Here is a 17,663-nt window from a genome sequence, read left to right as displayed (position 1 = left end):
TGTAAGGGTTCATTTAATCCATGGAGGACATCCTCAGATGAAATCACATTTGGTAACTCAAGAGCTTTATCTTGAAACTGCTGCTTATTGAGGGACATTTTTAATATAACTTCATGGTGATTTTTCTTTTGGTATGAGGACAGCTGAAGACTGCATGGAGTGAACAACTAGTATTTCAGTCTATGGTATAGCCTTCATTTTATACAAGTATTAAACTAAATCCGAATTTCCAACTGTCAGTCCAGAGGCAAGGAGAAGATACTTATCAAACTTTGGAAATATGAAGTTAAAAAAAAAAAGCCTTCACCAGAATTCCAAGAGACTATGATCCACGGGTGCAGATTACTTATAAAATCACAATCTTATTCTCTAGAAAGATCATGAGAGATTTTTCAAATCATTCATTTCTCCTTGGCTAACAAGTATTTCACATGGACAATTAAATTCCCATCAAAGTTTTGTTACACTTTCTTCCTGATAGGCCTATACAGAGAGTTTATGAAAATACTTCAGAAATGAACTGCAACTCCCAAATTTGGGGAAAGCGTAGGGATTATAAAGGATAAATCCTTTCCATCTTACTCTGCCTGTTGCATTGCACCTTCAGAGATCCTACATTTGCACTTAAGGTATGGAAACAAAGCAATAAGGTTGGTAGGTTAAGTCAACTGAAGGGCAACTTTCTTTTTTTCAACTTAGTGCAATTAACGGCCGGGAATTTTAAATGCAAAAAGTACTTGTAAAGTAGAATGCATGTGTAAAGCAAGATAGATCACTATTTACACAGCAGCAACTAGCCTCATTCTCCTTTTACATTTAAGCTAAAGTCTGTGGAATCAATTTAGGCAGTTTCTGTAGGATATTTTGTTAACACTAACTTTGTGGCACAAAATCCTAGAATAGTTTTCAGAAACAAAAGTCAAACTTAAAGCCATTTTTTCATATACCTGCTTTGACTGTTAAGAGTGGCAAAGTTAAACAGCTTTGATAAGGATTTTCTTAAGGTTTAATCCTTTTTAAGTGGCAGTTCAGCAGACTCAAAATCTGAATTGTTAGAACTATAGTGGCTGGTTATGAGATAGTGCAAAACAAAATTAAATTTATTTACCAAAAGGCAAAAATTTTTAACTGAAAAAAAATCCTTTAAAATTATGTCCAAGTGAAGGAAGGAGAAAAATCCTCTTTCAAATAAAAGAAATGGGCATGCTTTCAAGTATGGTAGCTTTTATGTCATTAACGCAGTATCTGATATCTTAAGTAATTTCAAAACTAAGCTCATTCTAAAAAGGCTGAGATAAAGTATCTTTTGAGTTCCATGTTGACTTCAGAACTTGGCTTTGTGTAAGTCAAATGATAGTACTCACTTGAAGATTATAGCCTTTGAAAAATATCTGCTAACACTTTATCATCCAGAGTAAAAATATCACTTGAAATTTCTACTAACTAGTCTTAGGTAACATAATGAAAAACTTGAGGAGCCTAGAAAAATGAGCTAAGTTCACCAAAGTTGGCAAATGGGGTAACTTTTACTTCAAAGATTGTAAACAGATACATCTTCCATTGGCCTTTCAAGCAATTATACAATAGAGCATCTATTTCTTAGCAACATCACTATATAAGACAGTAATAGGTTCTCTTTGTCTTTTACCTGTTGTAATCCACTATCAGTTTTCCAAAACTTCTGCACATTGTGCTTTTCATATCAAATTTTTATTAAAAATCTTAGCTATTTGCTAAATGAATATCCTTTTATTGGATTTTTCCAATTACAAATGAATTTTCAAGTTTACATCTATAATTAAAAACAACACTTACAATGGGACTATACAAATTTAAGCCAAAATAAAAATATATGTACTTTGTGGTTTCATAAAACTTCATTTACTACATCTTTAAAGAAAGCAGAAGTAACAGCAATATATGTAAAAGTAATGATTTAATGACTATAAGCAAGACAAAGCAATAGAATTGTGCTTCTTTTGCAGACTGGGGACAATGAAATGTTTAGCTACAATTTTCCCATACAAACATGAAACAATATTCATATAGAATAAACACCCTCATAAATAACTGATCAGTGATGAACAGACATCAAGTTCGACCAAAGCAAAATGAACTGAGAAGTGCTGGGGTCATTCTTATTTTAAATTCAACATGTTCCCTCTATTTAAAAATTACCTATAGAAGTTCATTGTTTCTATTCCCATATATTTCAGAGAAGGCATTTTACATTGTGATGATAAAAGTAACTCAAATTTTAAGTTACTGCTATATAACATATTAAGATAATTTTAGATAAAATGCCTTCTCCCAGTAATTCAGTGGCTTACTTAAAACTTTGCTTTAGAATTACAGTGATCAATATGAATTTTAAAAACATGTCAACTCCATCATAAGCAATGAGCAATGAAGACATGATTTCTAAATTCCTCAATTAAAAGTTTTCCTTACTGTAACAATTAATTTTAAAAAGTAGCATGACTAAAGTCTGGATTGTGACCTTCCAACAGAACAGAATTTAGAATTAGATATCCACATTAAAAATATTCTATTCTGATAATGCTAAAACATAGGGTATCTGCAAAGGCCGAACCAGTTGGGAGAATTTTAACAACCATTTCTGAATGCATGAAACACAATATTTTCTTTATAGTATTTATAAATATATCATACAATACTGTTTCCTGTTATGTCATATACCAATATGGCATTGTACAACAAGCATAATGCCATCTGATTCATACAAAAGCGAATCATTTAAACAAGTCAGTAAAATAAATGGCAGTAAGTACCCGCTCTTAGGCATACAGATTGTAAAACTGAAGTTTACTTTCCTTTGATCGGCTTTGTGTAGCAACATAGAAGTAAAAATCAAACAGGAATCAAAATGGCTAAATATGCAAGAAATCCTTATTCACAGTGACATGGCTACATAGAATGCAATATTCTATGCATATTCTTTTCCATTTGTTGAATTTCAAGATAAAAAGCACTTGTTTTCTACAGGTTCACAAAACAGCATAATAACAAGAACAATCAAGGAGAATGTAATGTAGGTGTTAGCTGAGATTAACAAACCATGGCTCAAAGTTTATATCCACTGCAGAGTATTTTCAAATTCAAACAATGGTTACAGAAACCATTTCACATCTTTCCTAACACACAGAGAGAAAAAAAAAAACTTGCCTGCCTTCTCAGAAACCAATTCTTTATAGCAACAACAACCTTTCTTTTCAGTTGGCATCCATATGAATACCACATTGAGTCCATCTTTTATAGCCAAATATAATGTCACTACAAAAGAAAGCAAATTGGACAATAGTCACATGTATTAGCATCTATAAAGCAGTAATGGCATGAAGATATTTATATAAATCAGGGGATTTTTTTTTTTTTTTAAACAGTCTCAGGTATCAACCAGATGAAGTTGCTGATGACCCATTTACTGACGATTTTCGAGGTCTATTGGCAAAGGAAGATTGGTGGTTACTGGTGGGGCTGTTGCTGGTTCCATTCATTGTACTGGAAATGTGGGGAAACTGAGGATGAGGAGACTGCACTGGTGTACTGGGGCTAGGCAAACAAGAAGAAGTGGAGGGGATACCTCCTGCTGGGCTGTTGGCCTTGTCACTCCCAGAGTCACTTTCCAGTTCTCCAGCATTTGTCAGTCCATCTCTCTGGTGACTGATCTTCATTCTTTTACAAGCAGGTCTAACTCTGTATTTCAAAGGAAGCGGTCCATTCTATAAAGTTTTTAAAAGGGAAAAAAAAAAATCAGTCTTATCTCTTTAAATGCGTCTCGCCACAATAATCTGCTAATATTTGATATGTAACTTACCCTTCTCCAGGTATAAATGTAAGCAATGTCCATTAATGTATAGTAATCCTTTAAAGGTTCCTCTTCATACATGACATCAATCTATTGAAAAACATATTTCAATTATCATAAAGGATACAGGTAAGTGTTATTTGCCATTCAAATGTAATACAGATGATTTAAAAATATTTTCCCCAAACATTTGGTCAGAGAAAGCATCCTTCTTGCAATTCCAAATGAGAAAAATATTACTTGAAATTACTAAGGGATTTGTTTTCATAGTATGAAATAGAATTCATACCAAACATTGTATGAGATAGCTTTTCAAAGTAAGTACTAATTTTTCAGGAAAAAAAAAAAATTCTACCTTATATTTGGGATGAGCACCCCCCCAAAATTTTTATAAGCACCTTCACAAAATCATGAAGTCTATACTGTAGATACCTGGAAAGTATTAGGTATGTCCATTTTACTTCTGAGAAATTTTCTTAGGTGCATCACAGTCATTGCTGCTGGGCATCGTAGGTATCGTTTATCATTTACCTAAAGGCACATAATAGAAACTTTATTACTTTTCAATTACTAACTTTCAGATATTAAACGAATTTCTATTGTATTGCCTATGATAAAAAAGTCTTTATATCAAAACTGCGGTACAACCAAATTTGCAGGTATAATTTGGGTTTATTATGACAGTAACAACTAGATGAACAGATCCCTGGTGTATTAAGGACATTTTAAACATACTAGAACATTAGACAGGAATTACTCAAAACAGTATGTAAGAATAGTAATCATTTATATAAAATAAACTAGTAATTACTACAGATCCCTCTTAGACATCACTATTTTCTTCTTTTTAGCAATATCATTTGACCCTAAAAGGCAACATAAATCCTCATAAAATCTAGATCCCAAACAATGTTGCTTTTCCATGTTTCTGTAACACTGAACATACCTCCTCCTTAGATTTCTCTTTGTCTTTGTTTACTTTCCGATCCAATCTAAGAAGCAGATACTTTATTAGTGGAAGTATTTATATAGTAAAGATACTTGCACAAAACACATTTCCTACAGGATTTACCTGTTTTGGTCAAAGAATTCAATAGATAAGCTGATTATCTCATCATCAGTTATAATTCTTTTATCTTCATCTGCAACTTCTCCTCTATCTTCATTAGAGCCATTAGCAGCTAGAAAGGCATTGCAGAATGAAATTTTTGAATTAAACATTTAATTGTTAATCATACAAGAGAACAGAAGAGTACTAAGTTTCTGGATAAATTCTCCCTCCAAATAAAAAGGTCTTTCCCACTTCTAAAGTTTACCATCAGCTGAAGGATGAGCTGCATAAAAATCTCTTCTTCTCTTCATTTCATCTGAAGAAAATAAGACACAAACAATTAGTATTGCAGGTAAAACTGATAGAGAACTTTCTAAAATTAATTTGTTAAGCAAGCTACTCACTTTTGAACAGACCAGGAACCAATTTGTATACGATATCTTGAAGAGTTTTATCTGACCTAAAAATGTAGAAAAGTAAACTGTCTATTCATATGAAAAAAAACTAAAATGTTCATTAATTAATATATATTATTTTATTGTGCTTTAGTATTTTATGTGCCAATGTATAAACACATCTATAATTGATAATAAAAGTTCTTTATGACATTTGCATTGAGATAAGAAAACCAACCATGACTTCCAAGTTAGCGAATATGAATAGAAAATAAAAAGAATGGAAGCACTTCAGAAACACTTGCTCTTGCCTATCATAAAGTATGCAAAAACTGATATAGTTCAGTTTTTATAAGGAAATTAAAAAAAACAGCTTTACTTAAATAATACTCATGTCTGTTTGGAGCTAGTTGCCATTCAAGTTGCAAGTACTTAAGGGGCACCCACCACAACACAAAGACACACACGGTGGTGGTGATGAGGGGATTCAATATGAAATTACCTATGAAGGAATTATCATCAATTTACTAAAATCACAACACTCCAATAGCAATAGCAAACAATTATTTTATACATTCTCCTACCTTATATTCAGCAGTGGTCTTGTTTTGTGAACTTGGACATCACAGATAGGACAATACTTGCTGGTCTCTAGGTAACGCACAATACATGTTTTACAGACTGGAAGCAGAAAATACAAAGTTTTTGTAAGTGAAGAAATTAAACATTAAGCATTAACCAGCCTTAGTGTCAAAAAAAAAAAAAAAAACACCAAAACTAGTAGTTCACAAAATGGTAAATGTCAAAAGATATTTCAAGCTAAGTAAGTCAATGATTTCCTGAGTTTACACAACCTTTCATTAATAAATGCACATTAACAAAAATCACTATGATAGGAAATAAAGTTTCCATCATTTTATATCAGAGCTGTGTAATTTTAAAATATTTCAGGCTGTATAATTTTAAAATATTTCAGAACGAGATGTGGAGCATAAGTGACACAGAAGAGGCCTGGAAGTATGTACTTACAGGAATGTAGACATTCTATTATTGTTGTGGCATCAATGAAGTACCCTCCACAAAGCACACACATTAGGTGGGGATTTAGCTCAGTGATCTTGATTCGGGTTGTTCGATGCATTTCTGCGTAATAAAAGATCCTGCAAGGCAGAGAAATACTGGCTATCATATACAGAAAGAGAACTGAGAATACCTCCAACTCCCAGTAGTGCTGCATTTTGAAATGCTGAAGGGTTCATAAACTCCTTTAACGCCACACAGCTGGCCTGGCCCAGCGTTTTCAGAAGGAATTTACTAATCAGACCTAAATAAGTTCTACTGAGATGGTGAAAAAGGATCCAACTGCAGTAACTTCTGGTCTCAGGTCATTCCAGGAGCAACAAGAAAAGATCTGGGGTGGGGGCTGGGAGCTGAGGATTCGGGTATCTTTCTTCCATTTGTCCTCTAGCCCAGCAGCCCCACTGCTGCTGTAGACGCCACAGTCCCTGCAGATGTTTACCAACCACTAGGGCTCGTTCCAGGTCTCCAAATTTATTGTAAAACTTCCTTATGGATCTTCAATCGAAAATCCAGGAGCATGTCCTCCTGGCTTCCTAAGGGCTCCTGTTGTTTTAGGCGGCTCCAGCAACCAGAACCTGGCGCGTTTCTGCTCCATACAAAGGAAAAGCAAATTCTGCTCTCTGCATCCCTGGCATTTCCGGAGCTGGGTGCCGGGGCCGCAGGAGGAGCACCTCGAGTCGGCCTCCGGCTGGGGCCTGGGCGCGCGGACGCCCGCCCGGGGCCGGGATGCGAGGGGCGGATCTGGCGGCGCCCGGGGCTCCGTCTCGCTCGGGATTCCGAACTCGCCTCGGTCCGGGTTTCCATAGCAACTTACACTTACACTTGGCATCCGGCCACCTCTGCAACTCCGCGCCGAGCCCGGCCAAGCCCGAGGCTTCTGCGGGCTTGCGGGGCGGCCCGGGCGGCGGCGGCCGGGGGCGTGGCCGGCGCGGAGGCGGGGCCGCGCGGAGGCGGGGTGGGTGCGGGCGCCGAGCGGGGGCGGGGCAGCTCAGCCGGCCTGGGAGACCCGGCCCGCAGCAGGGGGACTCGTGGCGCGGGGCTGCAGCAGGAAAATGCAAACCGCACTCCAGGCCACCTCGGACGCTCTGGGGGGGGCTTCTTCCACGTCGACGCGGTGAGAAGTGCTGCCTGCAGATCTGGACTCTTGGTCTCTCCTGGTAGTGATCACTAGGTCAAAAACTTCACGAAGGGATCTTTTGAGAATTGCCAACTGTGCACTTAGACTGAAACCGTCTGGGCTCAAATTGCAGAGATGTTTATTGAACTGAACCTCTTTAAAGCTTTCTTCTCAAATATGACGTTCCCCTGTAGATCAGATGACTGATACTAAGTCTTGGGAAGGCTGAAAACTAAAATGTTTTTCAAGAAGATGAGAGGGGCAAAGCCCAGTGTTTGATTTGAACTATGCTGGGGGCAAGAAAAACCACTTTAACGGGTACGATAGAGACAATATGTAAAGAGCTATGTGACCAGCCCATTCCCAATGCTAAATCAACACCTTGTCAGCCCAAAGCCACCATAGGAGAGAAAAACAAATGTCATTTTCCCAGCCTAACCTCCACACAAATCCCAGCACGATAAAATGGTATTCCCAAAAGATAACATATTACAGAAAAGTCATGGTGAGGAACTGTCAACAGCAAATACACCAGCGGACAAACTGGCCAATCAACTACTCCAAGGTAAGTATTCCTGAAAAATACATTTCCTACCCCCTCCACTCCATCCATTTCAGAGCTTGAAATAAGACTAAGCTTTTAGACCTGTTTTAAGTACATTCTCAAAGCTGCCTTGAATAGAAATCTAGGAACTTGTGAAACTTGAAGATGCATCTGAGGTTTTAAGTCCTAGGGAATTTTAATGCAGAAGAGGGAAATGCCAATCAACATACCTCAATGGCTGAAACTCAAAAGCTTCAGAGTTCTTAAAAAAAAAAAAAAAAAAGTAATAGCAAAACAAAGCCTCTTTTATGAATCTGACCACAGTGGCAATCTGCGACTTCAACCAGAGCACTTTGTGACTCTTCAGTTAGTTTTATCTTTAAATTGCTTGTTCAAAAGAATACTATTGATATGTTGTCAATATAAATCTAAGTGGGGTTGCAGAGGAGTTGTAGGTGGAGCAATATTTTGAGTAGCAATATTCAAATCCAGTGAACTTTGATGTTTAAAGGTAAGCCTTTCTGGTTCTTAAAGAAAACTTTCCTTGTGAACTGCAGGACCATTCCTAGAAAGAGTTAGCAAGGTGATATACTTCTGTCTACCAGTGAAAGCCTATCATAGGCTCATTGAAAAGCCTAGTAGTAGTGTCAAAAGTAGCTGTCTTAATTTCCTCTTCTACACAAACTCAACACTTTCAAACACAACTACTAACACAGGGAACAAATCATCCCCACTGGAGGGTTATCTACTAGTTGGCTTCGAACATTCAAGCCACATGGACTTGACTGAAACTCTTTCAAATGTATCCTGTCTTGATTCACACATGTCCTTTACCTCAGGTTCAGAAGAATTTGGCCAAGACCCTATTTTCCACTTACAATGTCAGCAAATATCACTGTTAGTGATATAAAAATCATTTATCTTTGCAAACTACATGAAAGTACTGGCAGTCTACTTAAGACATTCAACAAGTTTTATATAGCCTGCTAAGGTTTAGAAATGAAAACCTTCTAAGATCCAACACAGAAATTGCCAGTTAAGCAAGCAAAGTGCACCAAATACACAATGGTGCAAATACTCAATAGTGAAAACTTGCCATTATAGCATACTCAGTTGGGGCTGTCAGTTTAGTTGGAGGCCTAACACCAGTGATGTCAAAATGAAGGAAAACAGAAGCAAGTTCTTATGTTAACAATCAGCTTGGCTATTGAAATCTAAGAAATGCAAATGAACTCCATAACCCCAGTGGAAGCTCACAGCCCAATATGTATGGGTAAAGTTGGGGCTAACTTGATTCCTAAGGAGAATTTATGCTGTTTTGAGTATTTCATGTACATCCAAGAACAACTTGGTGATAGAGTACTAATGGATTCATCACAACTAAATGATCATCTTTCTTATATACACATATGTAAGATAGATATGTGTGTGTGTATATATATATGTATATATATATATATATATATATATATGTATTCCCCAATACACAATGGCTTTTGTGTCTTTAAAGGTACTGTTATTATGCATATAATCTGCACAGGTAGGTTATTTCAAACACCTTTGCACTTTGGGGCAGATGTATGGGAGTGAATTAAAGTATTTAAAAAATTATAAAATCAGCCTTTAAGACATTCTGACCAGTCTACTTAGAACAAAACTTCAATGTTAATGTGGTTAAGTCAGTATATAAGTTAGTAACAAGTTAAGTGTATACAGTCAACAATTTGCATCCCTAAGTATGAAGCCTTTAGAATAGCTTATGTGTTTCCAGAACTGGGACATTCAAGCTCCTGTAAAATGCAGGTTCGACTACTCATAACATTCAAGGTACCACCAACCTACACTTGGCTACTGAGCAAACATATCCAGTCTTTCCTACTTTAAGGGAAGGGGTTAAATGCATGCATCTCTTTCAAATATTGAACCGTGACCACTAAGCCCACTAAATCCTTTCATTGCAATTGGAAATGATCAAAGTCTCTTTCCCTATTTACTTCCAATCATTAACTGTAAATCTCTGGGGGGGGGGGGAATCACGCTGTATCGCTGTCAAATCCCAAAGACTGCTTAAACAGATGCAATCAACTTTGTGTGTGTGCGTGTGTGTGTGTGTGTGTGTGTGTCCCTGCCCAAAGCATCTCTTCAACACATGACCTATGCTGACATTTAACAAAACCTATAAAATATAGTGAACTTCAGTCATGATTTCTCAGTGCATCCCGTCCTCGTCGGAGATGAGAGAAAACATAGCCCTGTCCAAGGGGGCGGAGGGTCTTCGAAAAAGAGGGAAAAGGAGGAAAGAAAGAAAGGGAACTGCAGCAGGGCTGATGTCCAGTCACCATCATCACGCCCCCCAGGCTGCCAATTTGAGGAGCCCCCTCCCCACGGGACGCGCCAGGAGTCCTGTATGGGGAACTTAGCCAAGACACCCAACAAATCACACCTGGAAAACTTTACCATTTTAAACACAAAACGCAGGAGACCTTGGAAACAACTGGGAACCGCCATCTTACAAGCCATGCAATTTCACACAAGTGTCCCTCCAAGTTAAGTTAATAACATTTGCGTCGGGGCTCGCTCCAGCCTAACACCCACCTGGGCGGGACGGCGGCCCCCCACCTTACCCGTCCCTATAAAATGGGGGCGTTCTCTGCAGCCTGGCGCCCCCCCGGAGCCCTTCTCCGGAGAGCAGGGCAGCCACTTGACCCAGGCAGCTCCCGACCCCGGGCTCCCGGCCCCGCTCGGTCCCGGTCTACCTCGCAACAAAGGGCGCCGCGGCTGGGCGGCCGCGCAGGCTGCAAACGCGAGCGTCCCCCTCGGGGGCCATGTGCGCCGCGAGGGGGTCGCGGGACGCCGGGGGCGCGGGGAGCTCGGACGTGGGGCGGCCGGCCGGCCGGGCGAGCGGGCGGGCGGCGGCTGGAGCGACGCCGAGCCCGGCTGGCGGCGGCGGCGCAGCTGCGGGTCGGTCCCGGCGCCGCGGGAACCTGCGGGCGGCGGGCGGGCGCGCGCTCGCGGGCGGGCGGGCGCGGGGCCGGGCGGCGCGCGGGGCCGGCGGGCGGCAGCGGCGCGGGGCTCGGCGCCCACGCTGTCAGCGCCCTCCCGGCCCGCGCGGGTGAGGCGCGGGGGGGGGCCCGCTCGCCGAGCCCCCGCGACCGGCCTGAGCCCCGCGCGGCCCCCGCTGAGTCCCAGCCCTGTCCCGGGGGCGCCTCGCCTCCTACGTACCCGGAAAAGGCAGCCGGCGAGAGGCGATCGCGGCGGGCGGAAAAGACAATGAAAGTTAAAAGTCGTTCAGCAGAAAATGAATGTGAGCCAAGCGGCCATCTTGAAGCGAGCTGCAGACGCCGCTGTCAATGGGCAACGAGAGCGGCCGAGAGGAGCGGCGGCCGCCGCGCTCGGCTCATGCCGCCTCCCGAGCCCGGCCTCCTCCTCCTCCTCCTCCTCCGCCGCCGCCGCCGCCGCCGCCGCCGCCGCCGCCGCGGCCTCCTCCTCCTCCTCCTCCGCGACCTCCTCCTCCTCCTCGGCCTCCAACGCCTCCTCCTCCTCCGGGGCCTCCTCCTCCTCCTCCTCCTCCTCCTCGGCCGCCGCCGCCTCCTCCCGCTCCGCACTCGGGGGAGGGCGCGCGCGGAGGGGGCGCGATCAGTATTATTCTGCGGGGCTGGGAGGTGTTTCGGGTCCGGATCGGGGCTCCCTCGCCCGCATCCCCATTGTCTCGCCCCGCGCTCTCTGCCTTTAATACTACGATTATTATTTCATAGTGGCCGTGGGGGGGTGGGCGGCGGGTGGGGGGCGTCGTGTGTGTGCGTGCGGAGCGGCGGGGGGAAGGGAGGCGGGCCGAGGAGGGGGAGGGGAGGGTGGAAAAAAAACGCCCCGCTGAAGGCAGAGTGGAAACTGACACCGGCTCCAAAATGGCTCGGAGTCCGCCCGCCCCCTCCCCCCGCCGCCCCCCCACCGGGTCACGTGCTCCCCTCATTCCTTAAGGGCGGCCTGGGAATTAGTGTCGGTGTAGTCGCGCCCGCGGTCGCCCCCTCCCCTCGGAGCCGCGCGCCCGGGCCCCCTCCCCCTCGCTCGGCGCGGCGGCGGCGGCTGAGGAGACATTTCTCCACAGCGCCCCCCGCTCCGCTCTGGGCGCGGGCACGACTGCGGCCCCGCACGCCGTCACCCCCTCCCCCCGTTATTTCTTTCTTTCCGCCACAGAGAGCACCCCTGCTCGGCCCCGCCGACCCCCGGACTCGAGCGCCGCGGCGCGGAACCTGCGCCCGGGTTGGGCTCGCGGAAACAACAGCGCCCGCCCCTGTCTTCCCGCGGCCGCGCCGGCCCCCTTCCCCGCCCGCCGGCGGCCGAGGCGGGGCGTGCGCGGGCCGCCCTCGCTCCCTCTGGGCCGGAGCCCCGCGGGCAGGCTGCGGGCGAGCCCCGCGGCGCAGGTAACGGGACGGGCCGCCTCCCGCCGCGGGGCCACCGCGCGGGCTCCCCGAGCCCTGCAGCCGGGGTCCGCCGCCCTCCCCGCAGAGCGCATCCTCTTTCACTGCCACCCAGAGAAAGGCGATCGTTAAAAGTTAACGCTAATCGCATCTCTGCCTTCAAACTAATAATTAACACGCAAACTCCAATCCAAACAAACGCTCACCACTCCTTTGGTGGAAACAATCGTTTATTCAGAGTGTTACACTGTCTACTTCCTTTTGTCTGACTTGAAAAACATCAAAGTGGGCTGGAGGTACCGTTAATACTAAAGATAATTCCAGTGCTTAGGCTGAATTTCCCTCTTCACCATTCAACAAGAGTAAAAAATAATAATAAAGTGTCAGAATCGATGAGTGGCATAAATTCAAAAGGGGGAAAAACAAAACATTTCCACTGAACAGATGGGTGTCCAACTCCAAGGATGCTTTAGCGGCGTCTCTGCAGGGCTTTTTCTGTCCTCCCTGCAGACCGGCGGTTCCTTCACTTCCCCAGGTTACAACTGAGTTGCTCTTTCCAGGCTTTTCGACGCATCTTTAAGTTTCCCCACTAAGTCCTAAAAGACGTATATAACGCCACGTTTTTAGGATACAACACGGAAAAGAAGGGTCTACATTTGAAGAAGCTACAAGAACAAAGTCGGGAGATACTTTCTAGACAAGTTTAGACCCCATGAGGAGGGTTTTAACTTTTGCCAAACCATTATGGGTCAGAAGATTTGCTTCTAAAATATTTCATCCTCAGATCACCTCCTTGTCCTCAGTTTTGAAATATGATTTCTAACTGAACCCTCTCAACAGGCAAGGTATGTCTAATTTATTTAAGTTAGTTAACAGATTGCTATATGCATATTTTCTGCAAATTTAGTTTGGTTAGTGGGTCCATTAAAACGACTTTGCATGAGCTGCCTTCTGAAAAACTTAATTTCATCAAAATTTCAAGGGACAAGCTTAACTTTCTGCAAGTGGTAAGAAGTAAGTTCGTTGTTGTAATCATTAATCAGCGTAATTTTGAACTTCCCCAGTTTTACATGGACAATAGGAACAGTTTCAGAGTTTTAGGTATACCTCTTCCTGTATTTAAAGTCATTAAAAACCAGTTTAAAAATTCTGCTTAGAAAGTTTAAGTCAGTTTCTGCAAAAAAGTAATTTTCAAAGCCATGCTGTAATACTGCCATGTCCCACTGGATCAAAAGCAACACAAAATTAGAAGGAGTTTATGCTTAGCACTACACTTCTGAAGTTTATTTTAATTGGAAGGGAATAGGAAATATACACTAATTCTCTATTAGTACCATCTTAATTTCAAAACTGAAGCCTATGTTAAGATAAAGCTTTTGAAACCCCCTTCTCACCTTGACAACCTTAATTATCTACAGAGAGATGGTTAGATTATTTTTCTTTTGAATTTTTCATAAGTCTCAAACATCTGTAAAAACACAGGTATAGTCACAGTGCTATAATAGAGTCCTAATACTGTACCTGTAATTGTTCCATGGTGCAACTAAAACTAATCTCTGGTTGTGAATGGGAATCAGTGTTCTAGGGAAGAAAAAATGTTAATTTAAGTCAAGGAAACTCTGTATTTCATCATACATTTGATGTTTAGACAGCATTTATGTATAAATACCTCTACATTTAAGGTCACCAAATATGCAGGTTTGTGCATCTTATGAAGTTGATTGGTCTGAAACAACATAACACATGCGTTTAACTCTTTTTTTTTTTTTTTTAACATCCCCTAAGTCCCCAGAGAGGACAGTTTGTTAAACCTTACCTTTATCTGATATTCCAAACGCCAAGAAACATCAGTTATATGAGGGAGGGATCTGCCTATACTGGAAAATACAATGATAATTTTGTGCATACTAACTACAGAAGAACTTAGTATCAGTATTTACTGAGTGGTAAGTACCTTCCACCACCACCCCCAGGCAATTTTAATGCATTCTTAAACTCTGTTAAAGTTTGTTTTCAAGGTCTGAATAATAAAATAGTATTTTACAAGCATCTCAATAAATTTTATCTTTGAAAGCATTAATTTAACTTCAATTATTTCAGTGACCCTCTGCCCTTTTCTTTTGGTCAAGATCCCTGGGTGTCCCCCCCCCCCCTTGTTTTGTTTCACATCAGCACTTTCTATTCATACCTGCAAGTGAAAAGTGGCTCAGCTTGACAATTTATACAGTACCTACCTTCCCAGTAGGATTTCTAGGGAATTCTTATTACTCTGGAGAAAGGAGAGAGAAAAAAAAAAAAAAGACATCTTTGCAAACACAGTACCAAAAAATAGTATTAATTTTTTTTAATTTAAGTAAGTAACCTGATATTCCGTGCAAAACAGTTCTATCCGTTCTCTATCAAATTTACAATCTTCTAAAAATGTGCTGGAAGAGGGAAAATAAGCCAAAATTCAATCTCCATTTTAAAGACAAATTGGAATCATAAGGCTACTATTTGAAAATAAAAGGGAATTTAAATAAAGCCTGTACCTCAGAGTTGATTTGTCAGCTCTCTGCTTTCCTGCCTCCAGTATGTAAGTCGCAGCTGCTGCATGACAATGTTTTAAAACCACTGGGTCGATATGCTTCAAGTCAGGGTGATCTAAAATAAATTAATTGCCAGTGATGCCTGTGATAATAAATTCTTTAGAGTCATGTTTCTAGAAAGAGCATTTTAATTTGGGTAAAAGCTTCTTTTAACAAGATAACAAAAATAATTCAACTGTAAGGATTGGCAATTATCAGTAAATGAGATGAACAGCAAGGTCAATGGCAAAACAATAAGGAGCTCATATTAATAATTCTGCCTTGGCCAGGTTTTAATTATCTTCTTTAACTTAATAGTTTTACTGTTTTTAAAATACAGTTCCAAAGGGAAAAAAAATAACTGTACAGTAGCCATTCTAACACTGGATGGAGTAAACTCAAAGGAAAAGCTCATACACATTTACAAGGTGTAAATTTAAGAATGAATAAACATTTCTTCTAATGAACACTTTTGGGGTAACTGGCTCCATGAATATTATTAACACATAATAGTAAGGGAAGTCAGAAGGTCACGAGTTCAGAATAAAATTTTCAATTTTCAAAATATCTTCAGATTTTGGTAGCTATTCTTAATTTTGAGATTAACCTTGGTGGTGGTGACCATTTTCGTTTAAAGAACTTCCACTTTCATACTTTTTGCACAAGTGTTTAGCTCACGAAACTACACACACACACACACACACACACACACACACACGGGAGGGGGAAATCCCCTCCAGAATTTGAATTATTGGGATATTTATACATAAGAAAAGTATCTAAAAGCAATTTGTCTTAAATGTGTCTTTCATCCACACTGACACCGCACTCTGCAGTCACTGACCGGACTTCTAAAGAGAGATTCGCCTCCTGCTAACTGGAGTGGAACCAAACAGTGAGCACTTTTTAAGGTCCTAGGCTTGGAGTCGGTGGAAAACCTACTGCACTGGAGTGTTGGCGTGATCTCAGGAATGTGTGGTCTCCCCGAAGTTGGAAACTGTCAACACGATTTGACCTGGTAATTACTTTAGTAACAGACCCTTTAAAACCTTGGCCGGCCTCGCAGGAGCTTCCCCTGGTGAAGTCCAAGTGTCAAACAGCATTTTGCTGCAGCCCAGGCTGAACCTCTTCCATGTTTAGGCCACAAACAAGACTGGAACACGGGCTTTACAAAGGAACAAAGAGCCCGGGAGGGGAAAGCAGGCCGGAACGTGCAGCTGGCAGCGTGAGATGCCAAGTGGGACCAGAACCAAGACCTGGGGCCGCTTTGGGTTCGGGCAGAGCCACAGTCCCACACACCGTCCGGAGCTAAGGGCAGAGCCCGAAGACTTCCTCTTCCCGGGGCTTTCCTCCTCTCGCTCGGTCTCGCTGCACTTCTCCGAACGCCCCTCCACCCAGGCCGACCTAACTCCCGGCCGAGCGGCTTACCTAACACGGCCTCATCCGCCTGGGCGTCCAGCAGGCTCTGGAAAGCCGCCCGGAGGAGAAGCGTGAAGGCTTTGGAGTCGAAGGAGCAGGGATCGGCCAGCCTCTGGAAGCCTTTCTGCACATACTCCGAGAGCTCCATTGTGAGCGCGCCGTGACCTTCGACACGCGCACCACGTGACACGCGCCGCGCGCTCAGCTGATGCCGCCGCGCGCGCACGCGGCTGGCTGGCTGGCTGGCTGGCTGGCAGGCGGCGGTCGCTGCGCGGGCTGCGGGCCTCCGGGCCCTGGGGGCCCCCGCCTGCCCTCCCCGCCTGCCCTCCCTGCGGCGCCCGGGTCCGCGCCCCCTGCCGCCGCCGTTTCCGTCAAGCTCTTCCTGGCGCGGCGGCCCCCAGAGCTAAGGCCCCCCTGGCGAGAGGGGCGGCCCCGGGCTCTTTGTGGACCAGCCGGCTGCTTTCTCTTCCGCTGGGCGCCCGCCGACGACCGCCACCGGCTCTCTGGGGCTCGGAGGCCGGAGAGGCCCCTGAAAGGGCCCCTGGGGTCGGGGGTGCGGGGGAAGGTGTCGGGACGCCCCAGGTTCCTCGGGCGCCACGCCTGCCGGGCTCCCGGCACCGCAGCCTTTGGGAAACTGCGGTTGAAGGAGGGCAACTGGTAGTTTCTGTTGTTTGCAACTTCGCCGCCTCATGCCCCAGCGCTGCCCTTTTGTGAGTGAAGACTGTGGACAACCGGTGACAGGATTCTGGAGAATTATCTGCCCTATTGATGCTTCTGGAATACAATATGAGGTGCCTCCCCTCGTGGGGGGGGTACACGCGTGCATTTGTGTACACACTCGCACGTCTGTGACTGCAGCACATGGGGTGTCAATCAGTGGTTGAGGAATGCGCTTGACAGAATTACTAAAAATTCTGTGGCGGTGCAAATGACTCTTTCAAAAGCAAACTGAGACAGACTGCCACTGTAGTCACTCCATGCCTGGGTCCATTTGAAATTGCTCAGTTGAATCTCTCTGTATATAGCCAGAAAGTTAATTTAACAAAATACAGTTAGGACTGGCATGATCTTTTATTAGCATTGAATGACGATTTCAGATACTCATAGTTGTAAAGACTGCCAATACTGTGTAACGTTTAACTTCCTCTTTATAATCTTACGGCATTGGAGCAGAGCAATTCTTTAAAAACAAGCGTGAAGTAATTTTTTTTTCATAAATTTAAAAGAAAAGTTAAAAAAAAGT

The 17,663-nt window shown here is 43.4% G+C and overlaps 2 protein-coding genes across 5 annotated transcripts; both read right to left on the bottom strand.

Annotated features, from left to right (window-relative positions):
* Positions 1–1,919: 1,919 nt before the first annotated feature.
* BMI1 (BMI1 proto-oncogene, polycomb ring finger) lies at positions 1,920–11,907 on the bottom strand. Of its 3 annotated transcripts, none has more exons than XM_060192272.1 (10): positions 11,239–11,907; positions 6,305–6,435; positions 5,860–5,956; positions 5,285–5,340; positions 5,146–5,196; positions 4,902–5,010; positions 4,776–4,821; positions 4,262–4,360; positions 3,839–3,919; positions 1,920–3,743 (listed from the first exon to the last, which is right to left on the bottom strand). In XM_060192272.1, the coding sequence occupies exons 2-10, from the start codon at positions 6,414–6,416 to the stop codon at positions 3,414–3,416; spliced, it is 981 nt and encodes a 326-aa protein (XP_060048255.1). In that variant the 5' UTR covers positions 6,417–6,435; positions 11,239–11,907; the 3' UTR covers positions 1,920–3,413. The 3 variants fall into 3 exon arrangements, with proteins under 3 accessions (XP_060048255.1, XP_060048256.1, XP_060048257.1); XM_060192273.1 differs by lacking the exon at positions 11,239–11,907 and adding an exon at positions 7,170–7,294; XM_060192274.1 differs by lacking the exon at positions 11,239–11,907 and adding an exon at positions 7,176–7,284.
* A 739-nt stretch (positions 11,908–12,646) lies between these two features.
* Positions 12,647–16,844, bottom strand: COMMD3 (COMM domain containing 3). Of its 2 annotated transcripts, XM_007526352.3 has the most exons (8): positions 16,430–16,838; positions 14,966–15,077; positions 14,797–14,860; positions 14,669–14,703; positions 14,251–14,311; positions 14,104–14,160; positions 13,956–14,015; positions 12,647–13,030 (listed from the first exon to the last, which is right to left on the bottom strand). In XM_007526352.3, exons 1-8 carry the CDS (start codon positions 16,566–16,568, stop codon positions 12,971–12,973), a joined length of 588 nt encoding a protein of 195 aa, XP_007526414.1. In that variant the 5' UTR covers positions 16,569–16,838; the 3' UTR covers positions 12,647–12,970. The 2 variants fall into 2 exon arrangements, with proteins under 2 accessions (XP_007526414.1, XP_060048259.1); XM_060192276.1 differs by lacking the exons at positions 14,669–14,703; positions 14,797–14,860 and having other exon boundaries at positions 16,430–16,844.
* Positions 16,845–17,663: the final 819 nt, after the last annotated feature.

This window comes from Erinaceus europaeus, chromosome 6 (assembly GCF_950295315.1).
Source record: "Erinaceus europaeus chromosome 6, mEriEur2.1, whole genome shotgun sequence".
In the NCBI taxonomy this organism is placed as follows: domain Eukaryota; kingdom Metazoa; phylum Chordata; class Mammalia; order Eulipotyphla; family Erinaceidae; genus Erinaceus; species Erinaceus europaeus.
Note: the sequence above shows the minus strand (reverse complement) of the source record. Positions and strands in the feature narration are given on the sequence as shown.

Excerpts from the sequence above, each read along its gene's own strand:
- BMI1 (XM_060192272.1), bottom strand. The coding sequence starts at position 6,416 with ATGCATCGAACAACCCGAATCAAGATCACTGAGCTAAATCCCCACCTA. Across the intron at positions 5,341-5,859 it reads AGACCACTGCTGAATATAAG|GTCAGATAAAACTCTTCAAG; the intron begins GTAGGAGAATGT and ends CTACATTTTTAG. Across the intron at positions 4,822-4,901 it reads GAATTCTTTGACCAAAACAG|ATTGGATCGGAAAGTAAACA; the intron begins GTAAATCCTGTA and ends TCTGCTTCTTAG.
- COMMD3 (XM_007526352.3), bottom strand. The coding sequence starts at position 16,568 with ATGGAGCTCTCGGAGTATGTGCAGAAAGGCTTCCAGAGGCTGGCCGAT. Across the intron at positions 14,016-14,103 it reads TGGTGACCTTAAATGTAGAG|AACACTGATTCCCATTCACA; the intron begins GTATTTATACAT and ends TTTCTTCCCTAG. Across the intron at positions 13,031-13,955 it reads GCACCATGGAACAATTACAG|GACTTAGTGGGGAAACTTAA; the intron begins GTACAGTATTAG and ends TACGTCTTTTAG.